Below are 18,874 nucleotides of genomic sequence, written 5' to 3'. Positions count from 1 at the left end.
ATCACCTAGAAGGACTAGGACAGCATGTGTACACCAGAAGCTGCAAGATCCCCTCCAAGTTACACACGATCCTCACTTGGAATTATGTCACTGTATCATTGCTAGAGCAAAGTTCTCCCTAACAACATCGTAAAAGCGCATTCACCACGCAAACTGCAATGCTTCAAGAAAACTTTCACTAAATTGACAACTGTGGAAGGTTAAAGGCCTCCTTATCAGCATCACCAACAGCGAAAGCTAAATAATTTAGACATTCCCCACACACTTCAGAGTCATCAAGAAATAGACAAAGTCAGTTTGCATTTTGAACGAATCAGTTTATTTTATCTTTCATCTCATGTTCCTGTTTTGCAATCAGATTGTGGCAATGGTCTCTTCAATCCATCCTCTGAGTTCAGTTACGCGGGCATAGACCCCAGGCACGTAGGTGGAACAGGAGCTACTGCCCCAAGAAACGATGCCAACCAGATTCCAGACATTGTCCTTCTGACAGACAAGAGGTCCACCAGAGTCACCCTGTAAATGAGATAGAGTTTAGACTTTTAGTTTTAGTTTTGTTTTATAATTGGAGAAAGTGTAAAATACCTTGGGGCAGGTTCATACCATGCAAGAGGACGCTCCTGAGGCACCAGCACAGATCATGATGTCCGTGATCTTGTTACCCCAGTACTGCTTACACTGAGCATTGGTAAGGAGAGGGAGGGCTGCTTGCTGTAGTGTATCTGGGCGCTCAGGAGCTGCAAGTAAATAAGGTGATACCTGATTCAAGTTTTTGTTAAAGTTTTTCTATGCTTTAATCCATTAGTGCTTTCAATGGTTGTAAACAATACTAAACACAGAGAATGCTGGAGAAATTCTGCAGATCTGGCAGCATCTGCTGATCAAGAAGCGAAATTAATGTTTCGAGTCTGGCATGGCTTCTTCAGAACTGACAAAGGTTGGGGGTAAAAAAGCACATTTGATTTTAGGCAAATGTGGCTGAACAGAATGTTTTGCAATTTGTTTCTGGCTCTCTTAGCAACAGGATTTGCTTATCTCCACATTTGTCTTCCCGAGCATTAGTTTCTCATTATAACAGATCATTTGACCGGTCTGAACAACAGCCTCCTGTGGTACCACAAACGATTGTAATATTAGAGGGAGACCATGGTGTACTGGTAGTGAACCTGAGCTAATAATATATCGACCCAGACTAGTGCACTGGGAATATGAGTTTAATTCCCACTAAAGTAGCCAGTGAAATTTAAATTCCACTAATTCTAACCATGAAGCTACAATTGATTTTGTAAAAATCTATTTGGTTAATTGACCTTCTTTAGGGAAATACATTTGTTGCCGTCACCTTCGGAAATAGGCATGATTCTTAACTCTCCTCTGAAATGGTTTGGCGAGCCACTCACTTGAAGGAACATTAGGGGTAGATAACAAATGCTGTCCTTGTCAGTGACACCCACATCCCATGACAATGAAAATAATAAAACAGGACAGGACAAGAGGACCCTGAACAACCTCTCCACCAACCAGCAGAAACTAAACCTTCGTCCGTCACTATCTTAAGCTAATAAAATGTGAGGCTGGACGAACACAGCAGGCCAAGCAGCATCTCAGGAGCACAAAAGCTGACGTTTCGGGCCTAGACCCTTCATCAGAGAGGGGGATGGGGAGAGGGAACTGGAATAAATAGGGAGAGAGGGGGAGGCGGACCGAAGATGGAGAGTAAGGAAGATAGGTGGAGAGAGTGTAGGTGGGGAGGTAGGGAGGGGATAGGTCAGCCCTTCCTATCCCCTCCCTACCTCCCCACCTACACTCTCTCCACCTATCTTCTTTACTCTCCATCTTCGGTCCGCCTCCCCCTCTCTCCCTATTTATTCCAGTTCCCTCCCCCCATCCCCCTCTCTGATGAAGGGTCTAGGCCCGAAACGTCAGCTTTTGTGCTCCTGAGATGCTGCTTGGCCTGCTGTGTTTGTCCAGCCTCACATTTTATTAGCTTGGAATCTCCAGCATCTGCAGTTCCCATTATCTCCGTCACTATCTTGTTTATTTCTGTGAATTATGTTTGGAAAATGCAACCTCATTGACACTCAATATGAGCAAATGAAAAGAGACATTTGGTCAGTGTAATTGTTAGGATTTCTGCTTAATGAATCACACTAATGGGCCGGAAGGTGCAAGGATCAAATCCTGCTCCAGCAAATGAAGGCCAGTGTGGGACACTTGTATCTGGTGAGCGTGCACTGTCCATTCACATGGGTCTGGATTGTGGGAGCCCATGAATCTGTTGTTTAGGAATGACCACTCTATCAGCTGCAAGCAATAATTCCAGCTAAATCTGTCAGACTGTCAGACAGCCTGTCAATAAATGTCTTCAGGAATTTATGCTATTCAAAGAGGGAAGCGGAGTGAAGGTACAAAACCAATATCGATGACAGACGAAGACTCAACTGCATTGTATTAGATCACCTGCTAAAGTTTGAATTTGACGTACGGTGTGCACGGGTCCTTCCCCATCCAGTTGTGACACATTTCATGCCAGCTGGGAAGTAATCTGCTACAGCAGCGAGACAGACTGAGGATACATGTCGATTGAATTGAGCAGGGGATGCAAGCTTCACCACAGCAACGTCATAGTTAATGTAATAAGGGTTCCACTTGGGATGAGTAACGACCTGCAAGGGATGGAGCAGGAATAGTGGCTGGCCTCATTACTCTTGTTTGGCAGTATAGGGTACACAGTTAATTCAGCTGCAGATTTCAGAAGGCAAATTGTTTCCGTAACAAAAGCTAATGTACGCCTTCCTATTGGAGGTGCAAAGCTAATCGATAATGCTATTTATAGTTCAAACTCTGGACAAAAGAGCGAGTGGTCAGCAAGTTAATAGAAACCAAATGGATGTACAAAATTAAAAGTCATAGACTGATCCTCCTGATGGCTCATTATAATCTGAAATAAATTTTAAATTTCATTTTAATTTTTTTAAAAAATTGGTTTCTTAATAGAGTGTTCTGTTTATTAATAGAATTCATCATATTCTTGGTAAATTAGATCTATTGATACCAGTTTTAACTACTTGGAGTTTTAACTATTTAGACCTCTCCTTCCTCTTTCTTGCATGCATGTATGTATGCTAGAGTTTGTCTTCTCAATCACAATCGTGTCAATAATTTTGTTAACAGTTCATCAGATCATCATACTGCTGGTCACAAGCTCAGAGGCCTATAATATTCGAGAGGTGGATTGAAACAAGGGCCCAAAGCTTGGGGGCATGTGGCAAGTGGAATTATGACAGTCAGTGTCTGCTATTGTTTCTTTCTTACATCAGTGAGCAGTCAAAAGTAACTTTTGCTTCCAACGAGTTTAAACGTGGATAATGATATAGTTGTCAGAATTATAGCATTTAATGTCCAAGTATGTTTGGGATATCAATATCAGAGAATGGCTCACTTCTACTTTGGAGATCCTGCCAAGTGTGGTTATTCTCTGGGGTGCCAATGCCACCCCCCCACAATTGTTTCAGATTTTAACACGGATTTCATCCAAATGTGGGTTGGATTTACATAGAATCCTTGGCTTACAGAGGAACTCATACATACCTTGGCAATGGACATTGATTTTTGGCTCAATTCTGTTGTTAAACTTTTGTCATGGGCACCAACAATGACAAAATCTGCAGTACTGTTCCAGATAAAAGAGAAGATAACAGTGAGTACATTTGCGGCAAAATGTCAGCAGTTCTAAGCTTCATAGCATTCGCATTTCAAATTGAGAACTACTTTCTTGTCATGGTCACTAGCCAATCATCCTCTGACTTTCCTAACTCTCTTCTGGGAAGGATGTTGGTATAGTTCACATCAAGGCTTTCCCCTGACCCACAGTTCACATTTTGCATTACGCTTTTCTTTAATGAAAAATGTTAACAATTCCATCTCTATTTTTTGGGACAGGTCTTAATGTGACTTACCTCACTTCACAATGTGCAGCAGTGACAACCCAGTTTTCATTGATCAAAGAGCCACCACAGAAATGCCAGCCAGAATCAGTCTATGATAGAAAGAAATAAGATGTGTAGTGACGCCATGTTGTCATCTACAATCTCACTGTAAACCTCAATTCAAAGGTTTATTTGAAAATCAATATTGGAATCACCCAGAAGGCCAAATTGAAGCAAGTTTTATCATCAGTCATTCCAATGAACATGCCAAATAGGAACAGTGACCCACTGGACCCGAAAAGTTAATTCTGGTTTTTCACCACAGATGCTGCCAGACCTGCTGAGCTTTTCCAGCAATTCCTGTATTTGTTACAAAACACTCAAAAGGTATAAAGAACCAGAAAGAACTGTGGGGCAGCATGATGGCTCAGTGGTGAGCACTGCTGGCCTCACAGCGCTAGGGACCCAGGTTTGATTCCACCCTGGGGCAACTGTCTGTGTGGAGTTTGCACATTCTCATTGTGTCTGTGTGGGTTTCCTTTGGGTCCTCCAGTTTCCTCCCATGGTCCAAAAATGTACAGGCTAGGTGGATTGGCCGTGAAATATTGCCCATAGTGTTGAGCAATATGTAGATTGGGTGGGTTATAGGGGAAGGGTCTGGATGGGTGCTCTGAGAGTCAGTGTGGACTTGTTGGGCCAAAGGGCCTGTTTCCACACTGTAGGGATTCTATGATTCTATGAACAGAGTAATGCGTTGATCATCAGATTACAGTACATTATCAAGATTCAAAGTCTAACGGTCGTTAGAGTTTGTTCATTGTGTAGATGAGATGTGGCACATGAGAATTCTTAAATTTTGTCTTTTTATATTTTAATTCAGTTAATTGTTTGAGTTCTGTAGCTTTGTTTGTAAGTAACAAGTAATCAAATTTGGAGTCAGCGGCAATCTCATGACAGTTAAACAGAATTGATTGCATCTGCAATTAAAAGTCTCAAGACCTTAATTGTGTAAGGCATTTGAATAACTACATTAGGGCAAAGAATGACTTTGCAAACCCTTCTCTGGATGCTTTCAATAGCTTTGCATTGCTCCTTTTGTGATTCCTCTTGACGACATATCTGCTCCATATTCCAATTCGGGCTGAATGAAAAATTATCATAATGTCATAGCAGATGAAATAGCATTTCAGCATCTCACGGGTGTATAGGAGACTGTTAGTTTATTTAACAAGGGGGAGTGGGTCCAATTTTACTGGAAGGTGCATGATGAAGATCTATACTGTAAACTGTTTCTCTGTAAGAAGAGACTTTGGTCTAATTGAATAAACAAGGATGTTAGCAAGTGAGTCATCAGATCAGCAATGAGAGTTTTAAACATATCGGACAGAGGTGGAATATATTTCATGGGAGAGCTCCAAGGCTGTACAGAGAGAGATAAAGCACCATTGAAACGTATAAGGAAATCATTTAACACTAGGACAGACCAATGTTAGTTAAGAGGAACACAGAAAAAGAGATGGGGAGGTATATCAAAAAACTAAAATGAGATGTGAGAAACAATATGAGATAATATAAAAAGAAATTATAATGGTTTTTAGAGACATATGAAAGTTGTTTTTTGTATCTAAGTGCAGGCTAGGCCCACTCATGGATGAAGGAAAGGATATGTAATTGAAACCTGATCATCTATTCATATGAAGGCAAAAATATGAACATAGAGGAATGGTCTTTCACTAGTACAATGGAAATTAAAAAACCTGTAATTATCTTACAAAAGTAATAATCAAAAGAATAATCAAATGTACAGAAGTCTGTTTTATCTGGGTAAAGCATAATATCATGTGACTCTTCATCTCTATCTCTCTCATGTGTGAAAAAAAGAGGAATAATCCTTTAATATTTCTCCTTACCATTTCTAGTCCAGTTTCTAAATATTTGACAAACGTCACGCTAAGTATAGAGGATGTGTTGAACTCATGCAAGTCAAAACAGTATTGAATGCTTAAATTTCAACAGAACAATTATAAATCATTTCTATTATGCGTCTTTCAACTGCTTCAACTCACCTGTAAGGACACCTGCCATGGCCAGGATCCTGGAACAGCTTCTTCACCATTGACAATTCGAGCATAGCCAGTGACGACAGGAGAGATGGCAGGAGTGCCACAGCCTAAAGTCCAGGTAGAAAGAAGCAGTTGTTAAAGTACTACATTATTGACAGTATCTGAACCAAATATCTTTAATGCCAATGATTATAACGAGTAATTGGTTTAAAACAGGATTACCATAACTGAATCCAATGAAGGCAAAGCAGGAGAGAAGCCAGAAGAATGCCATGGTTAGTATGACTGTGAGGTTTAAGAAACAATAATGACTTTTATAGCTTATTATGAACCATAGGTAGCATACAGTAGGAATGTCAAAACAGTCAACAAATAATATCTAAAAAGATTAAAAAGCACCATTAAGTTCATTAATGAGTGCATGTGCTACTTATTTCTTTCCAAAGTAAACAAATACATTAGGAAGATTACAAGGTTAATGAAAATTTGAAAAGAAATATTGCCAAACATCTAGAATATTCCCCAGATGAAGATTACCATTGATTTTGTACATGCAGCTTTCTGAGCTCCTGTATACAATTGCCAAATACTTATTGGAGGTAGTGTGTTATCGCTGATGGGGGTTGGTTTTTCCAGGGCTGTGGAAGCCTGGTCAATGGGCTGGAGAGCTGAATGATGCCTGAGTGGTTTGGACCACCCCTCCTACATTTTAGGTCCATCTGGCTGTCGGCTGGCAGTTATCAGGGTTCTCATTCCTTTAAAAGACAAGATCCCATCTCTACCTCAGAGGGCCAACTGCAGTTTCATCAGGGTTCATTGGAGACTGATGGGACTACACCTACTGGATGGGCACAGTGCACATGTCAACCTCAAAACAAGATGATTTGGGGCTACTGTCACTGGTCCAGTTAGAGTGGGTCATAGAAACTGTTAATGAGAGGATTTCTCTCCTCCTAGTTCACATGGAGAAGGCCAGGATTCACCTGGCTGTCTCCCAACAGGAAGAGGACCCACCCACTGCTGGTAAAATATCAGCAGCAGCAGGAATTAGCCTTCTTCTGGCTATGTAAGTAGCACAATTGGCCTCTCAATAAGAAGGTCCATCTCTGTCTTGAATGCCACAGCAATGGAAAGATGCTGGGCACTCCCTATCTTGCCATTTATTACCATTCCCCACTATTAGTTCATCCCTAGTGCGCTGGTAAAATCCATTCCTGTCAATACACAGCTAGCCTATGAGCATCTGCAAAGGATGATACAGGTCAATGGCTATTTCATGGACAACAGTTAAACAGCAGGAAGTAGAGAGTAGACATGAATGCATCATTCAGAGATAGTAAGAACTGCAGATGTGGGAGTCAGAGATAACACAGTGTGGAGCTGGAGGAACGTAGCAGGCCAGGCAGCATCAAAGGAGCAGGAAAGTTGGTGTTTTGGGTCGGGATTCTTCTTCAGAAATCTCTGAATTCTGAATTTCAGAAATTTCTGAGAAGGTTTCTGATCTGAAGCATCGACTTTCCTGCTCCTCTGATGCTGCCTGGCCTGCTGTGTTCCTCCAGTTCCACACTGTGTTATCTATAATTGTGTCATTTTCAGGTTCGCACAAGTGCCACAGGGAACAATGTTTGCACAAGTTTCACAAGTCACAATTATTTACAATTTATATAAATAACCCGGGTGAACGGACAAAGTGTTACTAAATTTGAAGATGGTACAAAAATAGATAGGAAAGTAAGTTATGAAGAGGACATAAAGTGTCCACAAAGGGCTACAGTTAGGTTTAAGATGTGAGAAAATGTTTGTCCATTAGAACATAATATAAGAAAATGTGAACTGTCCACTTTGGCAAGGAGAATAGAAAGGGAGAATATAACTTAAACAGAGAGATTGCAGAGTATTGTGATCCAGAATGCCAGGTGTCCTCTTGAATAACTTAGGAAGTGTTAATACATAAGTGCAACAAGTGATTAGAGGGGCAAATGGAATGTTATCATTTATTAAAAGGCAGGTCAATATAAATGTGGCGATGTTTCGTTGCAGTTATGCAGGGCATTGGTGAGATATCTGCATTTCTGTGGACAGTTTTTGTCTTTTTATTTAAGTATCTATATAATTATATTAGAAGAAATTTCTCTTGACTGATACCTCGGATGAGAACATAAAGGTTGGACATTCAGAACTTATTTCCATTTGACTCCAGAAGAACAAGCGGAGATCTTACTGACACCTATAAGATCCTAGGGAAATTGATAGGGTGACACTGAAGGGACATTACCCTTGTAGGAGAGACTAGAACTAGGGAGTTTAATACAGTTTAAAAATAAGGAGTCTTCCATATAAGATGAAGGTGAGGAATTTTTTTTCTCTGAGGACTGTGCTTTTGGAACTCTTTCCCAAATTCAGGATAGTACTGAGACAGTGCTGCGCTATGTAATGTGACATCTTCTGGATGAGATGCCAAACTGAAGATCCACCTGTTCTCTCAGGTGTAGCTTAAGTTCCCACATTACTATTAATTGAAGAGGAGTGGTATTCATCCGGTGACATATTCACCTTCAACTAAATCTAAAAAAAGAAATAGTTATTTACTTCATTGGTGATTGCAGGAGCTTGCTGTGTACAAACAGCTGCCACATTTTCTACATTACAATAGTGCTACATTCCAGAAGTACTCCATTGGTTGTAAAGTGCTTTGGGGCATCCTGAGGTTGTGAAATGTACTGTACCTTCTTTTTGTACGTTTTAACCATAATAGCAGGTCCTGTAACATCCTAATGTTCCATGTTCTGTGGACTCTTAGGAAATGATTGGTTGTGTCAAGCAGGTCAACGGTTGTGGTGGGGGCAGCTGGGAATAAGAATGTCAGTCAATGAAAGTTGGTGTTCATTGATTGCCAGTTCCCTCCAGGATGAGTGAGGACCTCAGGCAAGAGGAAGAAAGCAAGGGTTGATAATATAGAGAGTGGAAATACCACACACCTTGTACATTTGACATTCTCTCCTGAGTGTTATTGGATTCTAACCAGGATGTTTAAACAGAAACTAAGAGATATAGACTTTGCTTTTGCAGAGAGTTTATTGACTACTACAGTCAGCAGCTCTCTCACACTCTCCTGTTGTCCCCCCTTTATATATCTGGACATCACATCTTTCCCTTCTAACCTTAGTTACTTGTTATATTTACAGAGTCTGCAATTTTGATCACTTTTCATGAATTAATCATCACATTGGTGGCACTATTCTACAGATCAAGAACAGGTCCAACTGTCAGAGAATGCAGAGCATGAAGCTATTTTTGTAAGTGCCAACAAATCATTCATATTTGACTGCAACCCAAATCACAATTTAAGGGAGTCCATGTTGTGGTTCAACCTCAGTTGGTCCAGATTTTAGGATCTGAGCTAAATCCCAATTGGAGCCCTCAATTAAAATGAAACATTAAAGTGTGTATATTCCCTCAAAAGTATCTGAATTATTTCATTTGTGTTTCTCTTATGCTGTTTAAGGACCAGGAGATGTCAGGTCTTTATTCAACAAAATCAAATGTGTAATGGCTTGTATAAGTGGCACTGTACATTGCTGTGAATGATGCCACAATCAGATGGCTTGGCAATGCTATAATATTCATATCACAGCGTGATGTGATACATAAATACAGTGGCTTCAAGCGTAGATCAGGGACTAGAATTCTGCAGTGAGTAACTCACCTCCTGACTCCCAGAAGCCAGCTACAAAGCACAAGTCAGAAGTGTGATGGAATACTCCCCTCTTGTCTGGATGAGTGCAACTCCAACCCAGAAAGTTCAAACTTGATTAAAGAGCTTGGTCAAAAATTAAAAGCAAAGTTAGCAGTGCCGGAAATAAAAATTTGTCAGGTTAGAAAGGGGAACTGTTCCCAATCTGTTCATAAGTATTACATTAATGGTTGTGAAAACATGCAGACAGACTTTTATTCTCCTTATAGTATCTTTTCTAAATAGGAGCCACATCATATACTTAAAGAATTGCTATTAAACAGTTAGACAGGAACAGATTGAATTAGTGTGTTTGGCCCAAGGAAGAATGTAAATTAATGATTTGGATTCAAAGTGTATGATTTATTGGAATGAACTACATTCTTACTAAGACAAGTGATTACAAATATATCTTTAAACCAGGTTTTATTTTCAAAGTTTATCTAATCGAACAATTTTAAAAAAAAGGCGATGATTGAAGTTATTGAAGAGTGATGGCAGACGCTGGTGGGCTGATTTTTTTCAAGAGCCAGTAAGCTAAATTGGAACCAATTAGATTAAATACTTCAATGAACTGAAATGTAATCTCTGTCTGTAATGTTTCATTTAAATTATTTTGATCTTTGTTATAGCTTTTACTGCATAACCAGCTTTTCGGGAGTAATACTTCAAAATATTTGTACCTGCAGCAACAAGCTCAGATCCAATAAAACAGTCAAAACTAATAGGTTCTATTGTGGTGCTCGATTGCGCTGGGTCATGGAAGGTTTTAGATATGCGGTTATGTAAATGAATTTCTGCAAAAGGTTGAGCTGTAACCTTATCAGCATAATTTCAATCAATAGAGTTTCCGAATTACACCGCAAACATAAACTCTACCACACTGTCTTTATCTTGTCTTTTTATAGGTGTTCATTAGGAATAGAGACAAGTTGAATAAAGAACATAAAAAGCCAAAAGAACAAAAGCATTCTTTGAAACTTTCTTTTAAGCTTATGTTGTACATTAGGTGTACTTCCAAATATATAACTGAATGACGTGTAAGTATGACACTTGATGTTTGTCGAGAGAGTTGAATGGCACTTTAAAACTGCTATTTTGTTAGCAAGAATGTACAATGTATTTGTAGGACATTGATTAAAATACAAAATGCAATGCAATTGTTGGCACGTGGCAATTCAGGAGAGTTACAATATTTCCCAATTTTGCTCACCATAAACTATGCTTTAGAGTTGGTTCAGATCATGTTCTAATCCAACATCCACACTTGCATCCTTTCCAGAAGGAGTCATTGGACAGAAACCAGAGTTGACTTTTTAAATCCCTTCTTCAGGGTTTTACAATTTCTTTGATTGAGAACCACTCATACAACGCAGTGTTCCTGAAAGTCAATGGCCATTGAAGAACCTTTTTCCTGCCATTTCTTCAGCTGGAGACTGGTGGAGCTACCAGGGAAGTGACTGTTATTACCATATCCTGGAGCTAAGACCAGTCCTACCCTGAAATCATAGCAAACATCCTGGAAAACTCTAAATACTTAACTCTGTATATCTAGTAGAGTGTGTCAGCTTTATGTAATGGAAATGCCAGAATAAGGCTTCATTATGTCTTTTAAAAGGAAGTAAATTAAGAAATCAGTTAGATGAGATATAAAGTGGTTAGAATTTTGCACTTGTTTTTAGAAGGAAGAAAAATAAATTAATCATTATATCATTAATGTAGTAAACATTCTGCACATCTGGCTGGTTCCCAAAGAGCTGCAGAAACAGTTCTTTTATCCACAGTTTTGTAGACACATTGATAAGCGTGACCTTGTCTCTTATAAATGATAAAGTATTTCCTTTGCACATTTTAATTCGGTAAAAGCTAGGTATCATATGTTCTTTTTTACACACTTTGGAATAGCTTACTTTGGGAGGGCTTATCTTCATTGTTAAATCTCCCACTTTCAACATCCTGGGGTTTACCATTGACGAGAAGCTGAACTGTTCCAACCACATGAATGCAGTGACTACAAGAGCAGATCAGGAGCTAGAATTCTCTAGTGAGTGACTCACCTCCCAACTCCTCAAAATCTGTCCACCATCTGCAAAGTTCCAGTGTAATGAAATGCTTCCCACTTGCCTGGATGAGTGCAGCTCCAAGAGCACCCAGGAAGTTCAACACCCTCCAGGTCAAATCTAACACATTCAATTGTTCAACCACCAATACACATTGCTGAAGTGTGTACCATCAACAAGACGCACTGGAGCAACTCACCATGAATCCTTGGACAGCACCTTCTAAATCCACAACCCATGCCATCTAAGCAGAGACATGGGAGCGTGACCACTACCTGCTAGTTTCTCTCCAACCCACTTACCATCCTGAATTAGAGCTTTATCGCCATTCCTTCTCTGTCATTGTGTTAATTTCCCAAAAGATCCTCTTCACATATGCACAATGCTGTTTGCTTATCGAGATCCTGCACATGAGAACTCATTACCGGGTATGCACTCCACCAATGAATTCACTGCACAGTGTCTAGTGACTGGCTATATCACGTTTCCTTGTCCTGCAGCACTGGTATTCTTGTAGACTGTGGCTTTATACCCCCTTCTGATGCTGCTCCCTTGACATGTAAGATCATACCTTAGCCTGGCCCACGCATTGGGTTATCAGTCCCACATTTTCTATGCAAAACTACCTGCTTGAGGTCATTTCTTGATCTCAGCAGGTGGTGTCTCCCTGGTCCATGCCAGCAATAGGTGTGATATTTGTCTTGATAAGAAGGAGGAAAGACATTCTGATAAGCCATTGCCTAGGAGAACTGTTTGGTGTTGAGCAAACATGTCAATTAATGTCACTTTGAGTATATGTATGTGTGCACGTGTATGTCTGGCTGTGCATCTGTGTGTGTATATGTTTATGTACATATATGTGCACGTCTGTGCATCTTCACACTTGTATGTTTATGCCTGTGTGTCTGGGTGCTTGTTTGTGTTTGTACGCATAAATGTGTTTGTGTATGTGTGTCGTGGTTTTGTTAAAACTTAACCTGTATTTCTAAAAAAATTTCAAAACTGGCTGCCAATTATGATGCCAGAATTCTTCTCCTCTCATAACTCCGCCTCCTTGCAACCCAGCTTTGAGCTCAAGATGTTGCTCCATATCACAACTGGTTACATTTTAACACAAGGATAAGCACTGTATATGCTTGTGTAAAAGTTGAATTTTTTAGAATATTTTTAAGGTTAAATTTATGGGGTTGCTATTACTTTTGAGGGGCTGGAATTCATGCTACAGTCCAAAATATATTTCATTAGCAGAAGCCCAACTGATCTCTAAATGAATGAAGAAAATAAACAACAAATTATGCTAATTACCAGATAAAGACAATGGAAACAAAAATGAAGTAGTAATCTCTTATTTATACAAACAAAAAGTGAAGTAGAATTATAATACAGCTTTAAGTTACAATTACATGGCACATCTTAAATTAAACATGCTAAAGACAGAAGTTCATTAAAATCCAGCCTTCTCATGAAACTTGTGCACCATTCAGCAACTGCCTTAAAATCCAAAATTTCATCCTTCTTTTACTCATTTCGTGCATGGATTCAGATGGCTTCACAACAATCACATTTTCCACTTTGACGATTTTCAAGGACCCACTCAACAACATTTTTCTCCAACTGTGACCACTTTCTGAGTTTACCTCTGCTGGTACACTTTCATTTTGGTATCGTCTGACGTTGGTCTGATATCTTTCGCCAGTCTCTCTCAGATTTCTCTGGAACACAAAATTCTCTTGCTGCTGCACAGTTATTTGTCTTCTCTGCATCTTCAATAACTTTCGGTTTAAACACTGCTCCATATTTTTTGCTTTTTTCTGGAGGACATTTTTACACAAAGTGATGAAGAAATTTCAAAATCTTAACTTGGTTATATGACTGTATTCCACAGGTGCGTCTTAAACTTTCACGCCAAATTCTTCCATTTCCTTCCATGTCTCTCTCCATTTCTGATAAAACAAAGTTATCAAGACATTTGACTCTCATCAGTCTCACCGATCATTTCCTCATCGTGACATCTATGTACAAGGTAAAACCATGATTCACAAATATTGATCTCTTATCTGTGAAGAAGTAGGGTCAACTTTTACATGAGATGTGTGGGAAACTCAAGATATTTTGGTCAAAAATACGGTGTTGACTTTTAGATGAGATCACGTTTTACTCAAGTATATACGGCGCAAAAACTGTTAGAAAAAGAAATGCTGGCAGAATGACAGAAACATCGAAGTCAGTAATCGATTGATTGCTGTCAAGGTCCACATCAAAACTGAGGGTCAGCAGGAATATTGGGAGCATTCTCCACTGGTTAGATTCATACCTCTCACAAAGGAAGTTGGTTACAATTGTGAAGGTTAGTCATCTCAATCCCAGAATTGTTGAAGTTTCTCAGATTAAAGCTTTGGCCATCTTCAAAGCCATTCTGTCCATTGTAAGGGCAGAAATGCATATATGTGACTTTCAGCTAACAAGGTCCAAAAGCACTCAGGACTCTTTACATACTAAGCATTCTGTTGATATGCATCAAGACCTGGACAATGTTCAGGCTTGCGCTGATAAGTGAGGTAACATTTGCATGACAAAAGCATCAGGAAATGACCACATCCAATGAAATAGACTCTAACCATTTCCTCCTGCCTTTTGATGACGCTACTGTTGCTGAATTCCATACTAGCAACATCCAGGCAGGTTACCATTGATCAGAAACTGAACTGGATCATCTGCATAAATACTGTGGCTACAACAGCTGGCCAGATACTAGGAATTCTGTGGTAAGTCACTTGCCTTCTGTCTCCCCGAAGCCTGTTCACTGCCTACAAAGCACAAGTTAGGATACTTTGATGCATTCAGTTCCAACATGCAAGAAGCTTTACATTCTTCAGGGTGAATCAATCAGCTCGATCGGCATCTCATTCATCACCTTAAACACAGTGCATGATGCACAAGGTGCATTGAGGTGTCTCCTTTGACCGCATCTTCCAATTCTGCAAAGTTATTATCAAGAAAGTCAAGAGCAGCGGATACATGAGAATACCATCAACTGCAAGTTCCCCAACATGTCACTCACCATCCTGACTTGGGAATGCTTTGCTCTTGCTTCAGTGTCGTTGGGTTAGAAATTCTGGCAGTAGATGGACTGCAGAGTTTAAGAAAGTGGTCCACAACCGTCTTCTCTGGGGCAGTTAGCAATGGGCAACAAATGTCGGTCTTGCCAGTGATACCCACATCCCACCAAAGAATTGAAAAATTGGAACATTCCCCATGATATGCCATAGGTCCAGTAAAACATCTAAGGACCACAAGTCATCAGATCATAAGAAATAGGAGCAGGAGCTCTTGTGCCTGCTCCACCATCCAATAGGATGTGACTGATCCGAAAATCCTCACAGCCACTTTAGTGCCCTTTCCCATTAATCCGTGATCCCTAACTGATCCTAGCTATCTCAGCCTTAAATGTACTGAAGGAGTCTGCCACCACAGCTCTCTGTGGCAAGGATTTCCAAAGACTCACAACCTTTTGAGAGAAGGAACTCCTCCTCATGTCAATTTTTAATTGGTGTCCTTTAATTCTGAGACTATGCCTTCTGGTCCTAGACTCTCCCATGAGGGGAAACATCCTCTCAGCATTTACCCTGTAAAGCCCCTTAAGAAACCTCTCATTCTTCTAAACTCCAGTGAATAGAGCCCCAACCTGTTTAGCCTTTGCTAACAAGAAAATCCCTCCATACTGTGTATCATTCTCTGAACTGCCTCCAATAAAATGATATCTTTTCTTAAATAACGGGACTAAAACTGGTCACTGTACTCCAGATCCGATCTTGCCAGCAACTTGTACAGTTGCAGTAAGATTTCTCTACTCTCACACTCAAAACTCCCTATGGAAGAAGGGCCAACTTTCCACTAACCTTCCTGATTATTTGCTGTGCTTTGTGTTCTAGCTTTCTGTGTCTCATGCACATGTACTCCCAAGTCCATTTCTGTTGCAGCTTTCTCCAGCTTTTCTCCATTTGAATAATACTCTGTTCTTTTGTTCTCTCTTCCAAAATGAACAACTTCACATTTTCCCACATTATATTCCATTTGCCAACTTTTTTGCCCATTTAGCTAACCTGTCAATATCTCTCTGTAAACTGTTAATATTCCTCTCACACGCTGCCCTTCCAACCATAGTGTAAAATGTAATGAATGTACAGGATTAAATAAGATTTTTAAATTATCTCAAAAAGTCAGCAAAGAAGGAAGAATAAGGCAACTAAATTCCAAAGTCCACTGTAAACTCTTTGATGGACTGAATAAAGGATGCTCTGAACAACATGTTAAATTGTCTTAAAGTGCCATCTGGTGGTAGCTCTGGTTAAATACCATGCATTTTGGGCATCACATGAATTTATACTAAACAATAAATTCATATAAACTGCTTGATGAAGCATGTTACAATTAATAAACTGCCATCAATGAGCTATAAGCCTTGGAAGAACAGCTGGCAGCTGTGCACAGCAAGTTCCTGCAGGCAGCAATGTGATTATGACCCAATGATCTGTTTTTGTGGCATGATTGAGGGATAAGTACTGACCTGGACATCTGGTCTAGCTCCTTGTTCTTTTTTCAACATGCTACAATGGGATCTTTTATATCCACTGTGGACTGAACCTCAGTTTAGCAAAAGACGATATCTGCTAAAGTGCAGCCATCCATCAGAACGTGAACCTGGAATTTTGAATCAGAGGTTCCTGTCTGTGGTCAATTTGGCTCACTCCATGTGACATCAAGAAATGGCTGATGGCGCTAAATGCAGGAAATGCTATGAATGCTGACAGATAGTATTGCTGAAAACTTGTGCTTCAGATGAGACCTTACTGGTGACTTATAAAGATTGAACATTTTGTACTCAATTGCCCTTTTCTCAACTCTGGCCCTCAACCAGATTTGAGCTATAGACATTTTAGGCTGGATTGTCCTAAGCTTGATGGTACATCGCAACCGCACCTGGTCATCCTGAAAATGTTGGCACGGGAGGCCCTTTACCTTGGCAGGGTGGCAGCAGCACAGGCTGTTGGAAATAGTGAGATTAGCGTGTGGCAGATAAAGTGTATTCAATGCTGCATGAATGCATCTTGAAGCAGCTTCAAATTTCTAAAGTTGTTTTCTGTAAATATCACTTGGTATGCTGACAAACATCTAATGAATGGAGCACCTAATGTTTTCACTCTTACCCTGGGCTGTTGCTGGAGGATTAACATCAGTTGTGTGTGAGGGCCCTGGCTAACTCCCTAGGTGAAGTGCCCATTGAGAAACCACGGTGATAGGAGTCAACTGCCCAGGATCCAATGGCCCAGATAACTGTGTGGTTTCAAGTGACGTTTGAATAGGTGGCACAAGGTGAACAACACGGCACACACGAAGGAATAGATAATGTGCCATCTCTATTGGAGGTTTGAGCACAGCTCTAGATGTAGTGAACTAAATGGAGAAGCAGAACCCTCTACATCGTGGGGGCTTGTGCAGCAGAAACTGAATTCTACCAGTTTCCAACGATAGCGGTGACCCTTGTGCAAAAATCAGGAGGGTCTGTTCATGTCATGAGCATTACAATGTGCCAGGCATACTCATGTATGAGATAGTAAGAACTGCCGATGCTGGAGTCAGAGATCCATACACCAGCACTGCACCTAGATTGTGATACATAACCTGTCAATGCTGTGTATCCATTTGATGAACTGCCATCAGGGTGGTCAGTCTTAAAATGAGGAGCTCATACGAGTATAAGAGATAACACAGTGTGGAGCTGGAGGAACACAGCAGGCCAGGCAGCATCAGAGGAGCAAGAAAGTTGATGTTTCGGATCCAGACCCTTCTTCAGTCCCAACCCAAAATGTCAACTTTCCTGCTCCTCTGATGCTGCCTGGTGTGCTGTGTTTTAAGACTGACCACCCTGATGGCAGTTCATCAAACGGATACACAGCATTGACAGGTTATGTATCACAATCTAGGTGCAGTGCTGGTGTATGGATGGGTGGATGCTGGCAAGTCGCTGTTCTCACATCCTGACAATGTGAACCTGAGCAGATGGACCATGAAAGAGTTGCCATGGGAAGGGATGATGTAATGTTGCTAAATATTCAGAGGAATTTTCTGAAGCTGACCCCTTCGCCTCTCTGAGGCACACAATGAGCCTTACACACTGTGCCTGAACCTGCCCTGCACAAACGCAGCTGGCTCAAACACACAGCAACCCTGAGGAATTACACCCTAGACATCTCAGCCACTGGGACGCCCTCTCAAGCTGCTTGCCTCTCCATCTGTTCCTGTCCCAGGAGAAGCTCCATGTAGAAGCTCCTGCAGGAGAGAAGAGAAACAATGATAGCAGCACACTGGGTTATACCTGTTTGCACAGGCCACTACTTGCACTTTAAGTATGAGTAAAAAGGCCGCTGTTGAAAATGAGCTTTTCTTATACCTAGGAAACTGTGACCCTTACCATTATGTTCTAGCTGTGTCAAATCAACATAATGAACATTCACGTTGCGGATTCATGGCAGTGCTTTCAATTAGGAAAACCTGATGGCATTTACTGAGGTGAAGCTTGAGGGGAATCAAATAACAAAAACTTTGTCTGGAATTACTGAAGACGACCTTTAGGCTTTCAAATCAACCAGTTACTAGTGGAGGATGTCTAATGTTCACAAGTATTTCATTTTTACAGACTACCTGATAGAGCATCAGTTTGAGACATAAAGCCAATTATACCATTACTTCTTATTCTTCCTAAATGAAGTCATGTGGTTTGGGGAACTCCTGTTATTTGTTGAAACATAATTAAATATAATCCTTGTGTTATGTTTCAGTAGTTGGTAGGTTTCAGCATAATAGTAGAGACTCTGCTTTTCTTTCTCTTCTATTAGAATTAGAAGAATGATATTTATATTAATTCAGAGTTAGAATGGTTATTAGTTTTGAGGTCTAAATTAAACAGAAACAAGGGACGATTTGCAGAAAGGTCAAAAAGCAAAGATATGTGTTAAGAAGGCATTGCCTGTGTTTGGACATGTACATGCTGAACCTATAATCACACATATAGTAGATACATGATTGGAG

At 40.3% G+C, this 18,874-nt stretch overlaps 1 protein-coding gene across 1 annotated transcript; it reads right to left on the bottom strand.

Moving 5' to 3' along the window:
• Positions 1-354: 354 nt before the first annotated feature.
• LOC125459929 (chymotrypsinogen 2-like) lies at positions 355-6,266 on the bottom strand. The gene is made up of 7 exons (XM_059651550.1): positions 6,215-6,266; positions 5,996-6,099; positions 3,960-4,039; positions 3,592-3,673; positions 2,495-2,666; positions 604-737; positions 355-516 (listed from the first exon to the last, which is right to left on the bottom strand). The coding sequence occupies exons 1-7, from the start codon at positions 6,264-6,266 to the stop codon at positions 355-357; spliced, it is 786 nt and encodes a 261-aa protein (XP_059507533.1).
• Between the last annotated feature and the right edge of the window lie 12,608 nt (positions 6,267-18,874).

Source organism: Stegostoma tigrinum, chromosome 16 (genome assembly GCF_030684315.1).
Source record: "Stegostoma tigrinum isolate sSteTig4 chromosome 16, sSteTig4.hap1, whole genome shotgun sequence".
Lineage (NCBI taxonomy): Eukaryota > Metazoa > Chordata > Chondrichthyes > Orectolobiformes > Stegostomatidae > Stegostoma > Stegostoma tigrinum.
Note: the sequence above shows the minus strand (reverse complement) of the source record. Positions and strands in the feature narration are given on the sequence as shown.

Coding starts and splice junctions, on each gene's coding strand:
- LOC125459929 (XM_059651550.1), bottom strand. CDS start 6,266: ATGGCATTCTTCTGGCTTCTCTCCTGCTTTGCCTTCATTGGATTCAGT. Junction 3,674..3,959: donor GCTGCACATTGTGAAGTGAG/GTAAGTCACATT, acceptor TATCTGGAACAG/TACTGCAGATTTTGTCATTG. Junction 2,667..3,591: donor AATCAATGTCCATTGCCAAG/GTATGTATGAGT, acceptor CATCCCTTGCAG/GTCGTTACTCATCCCAAGTG.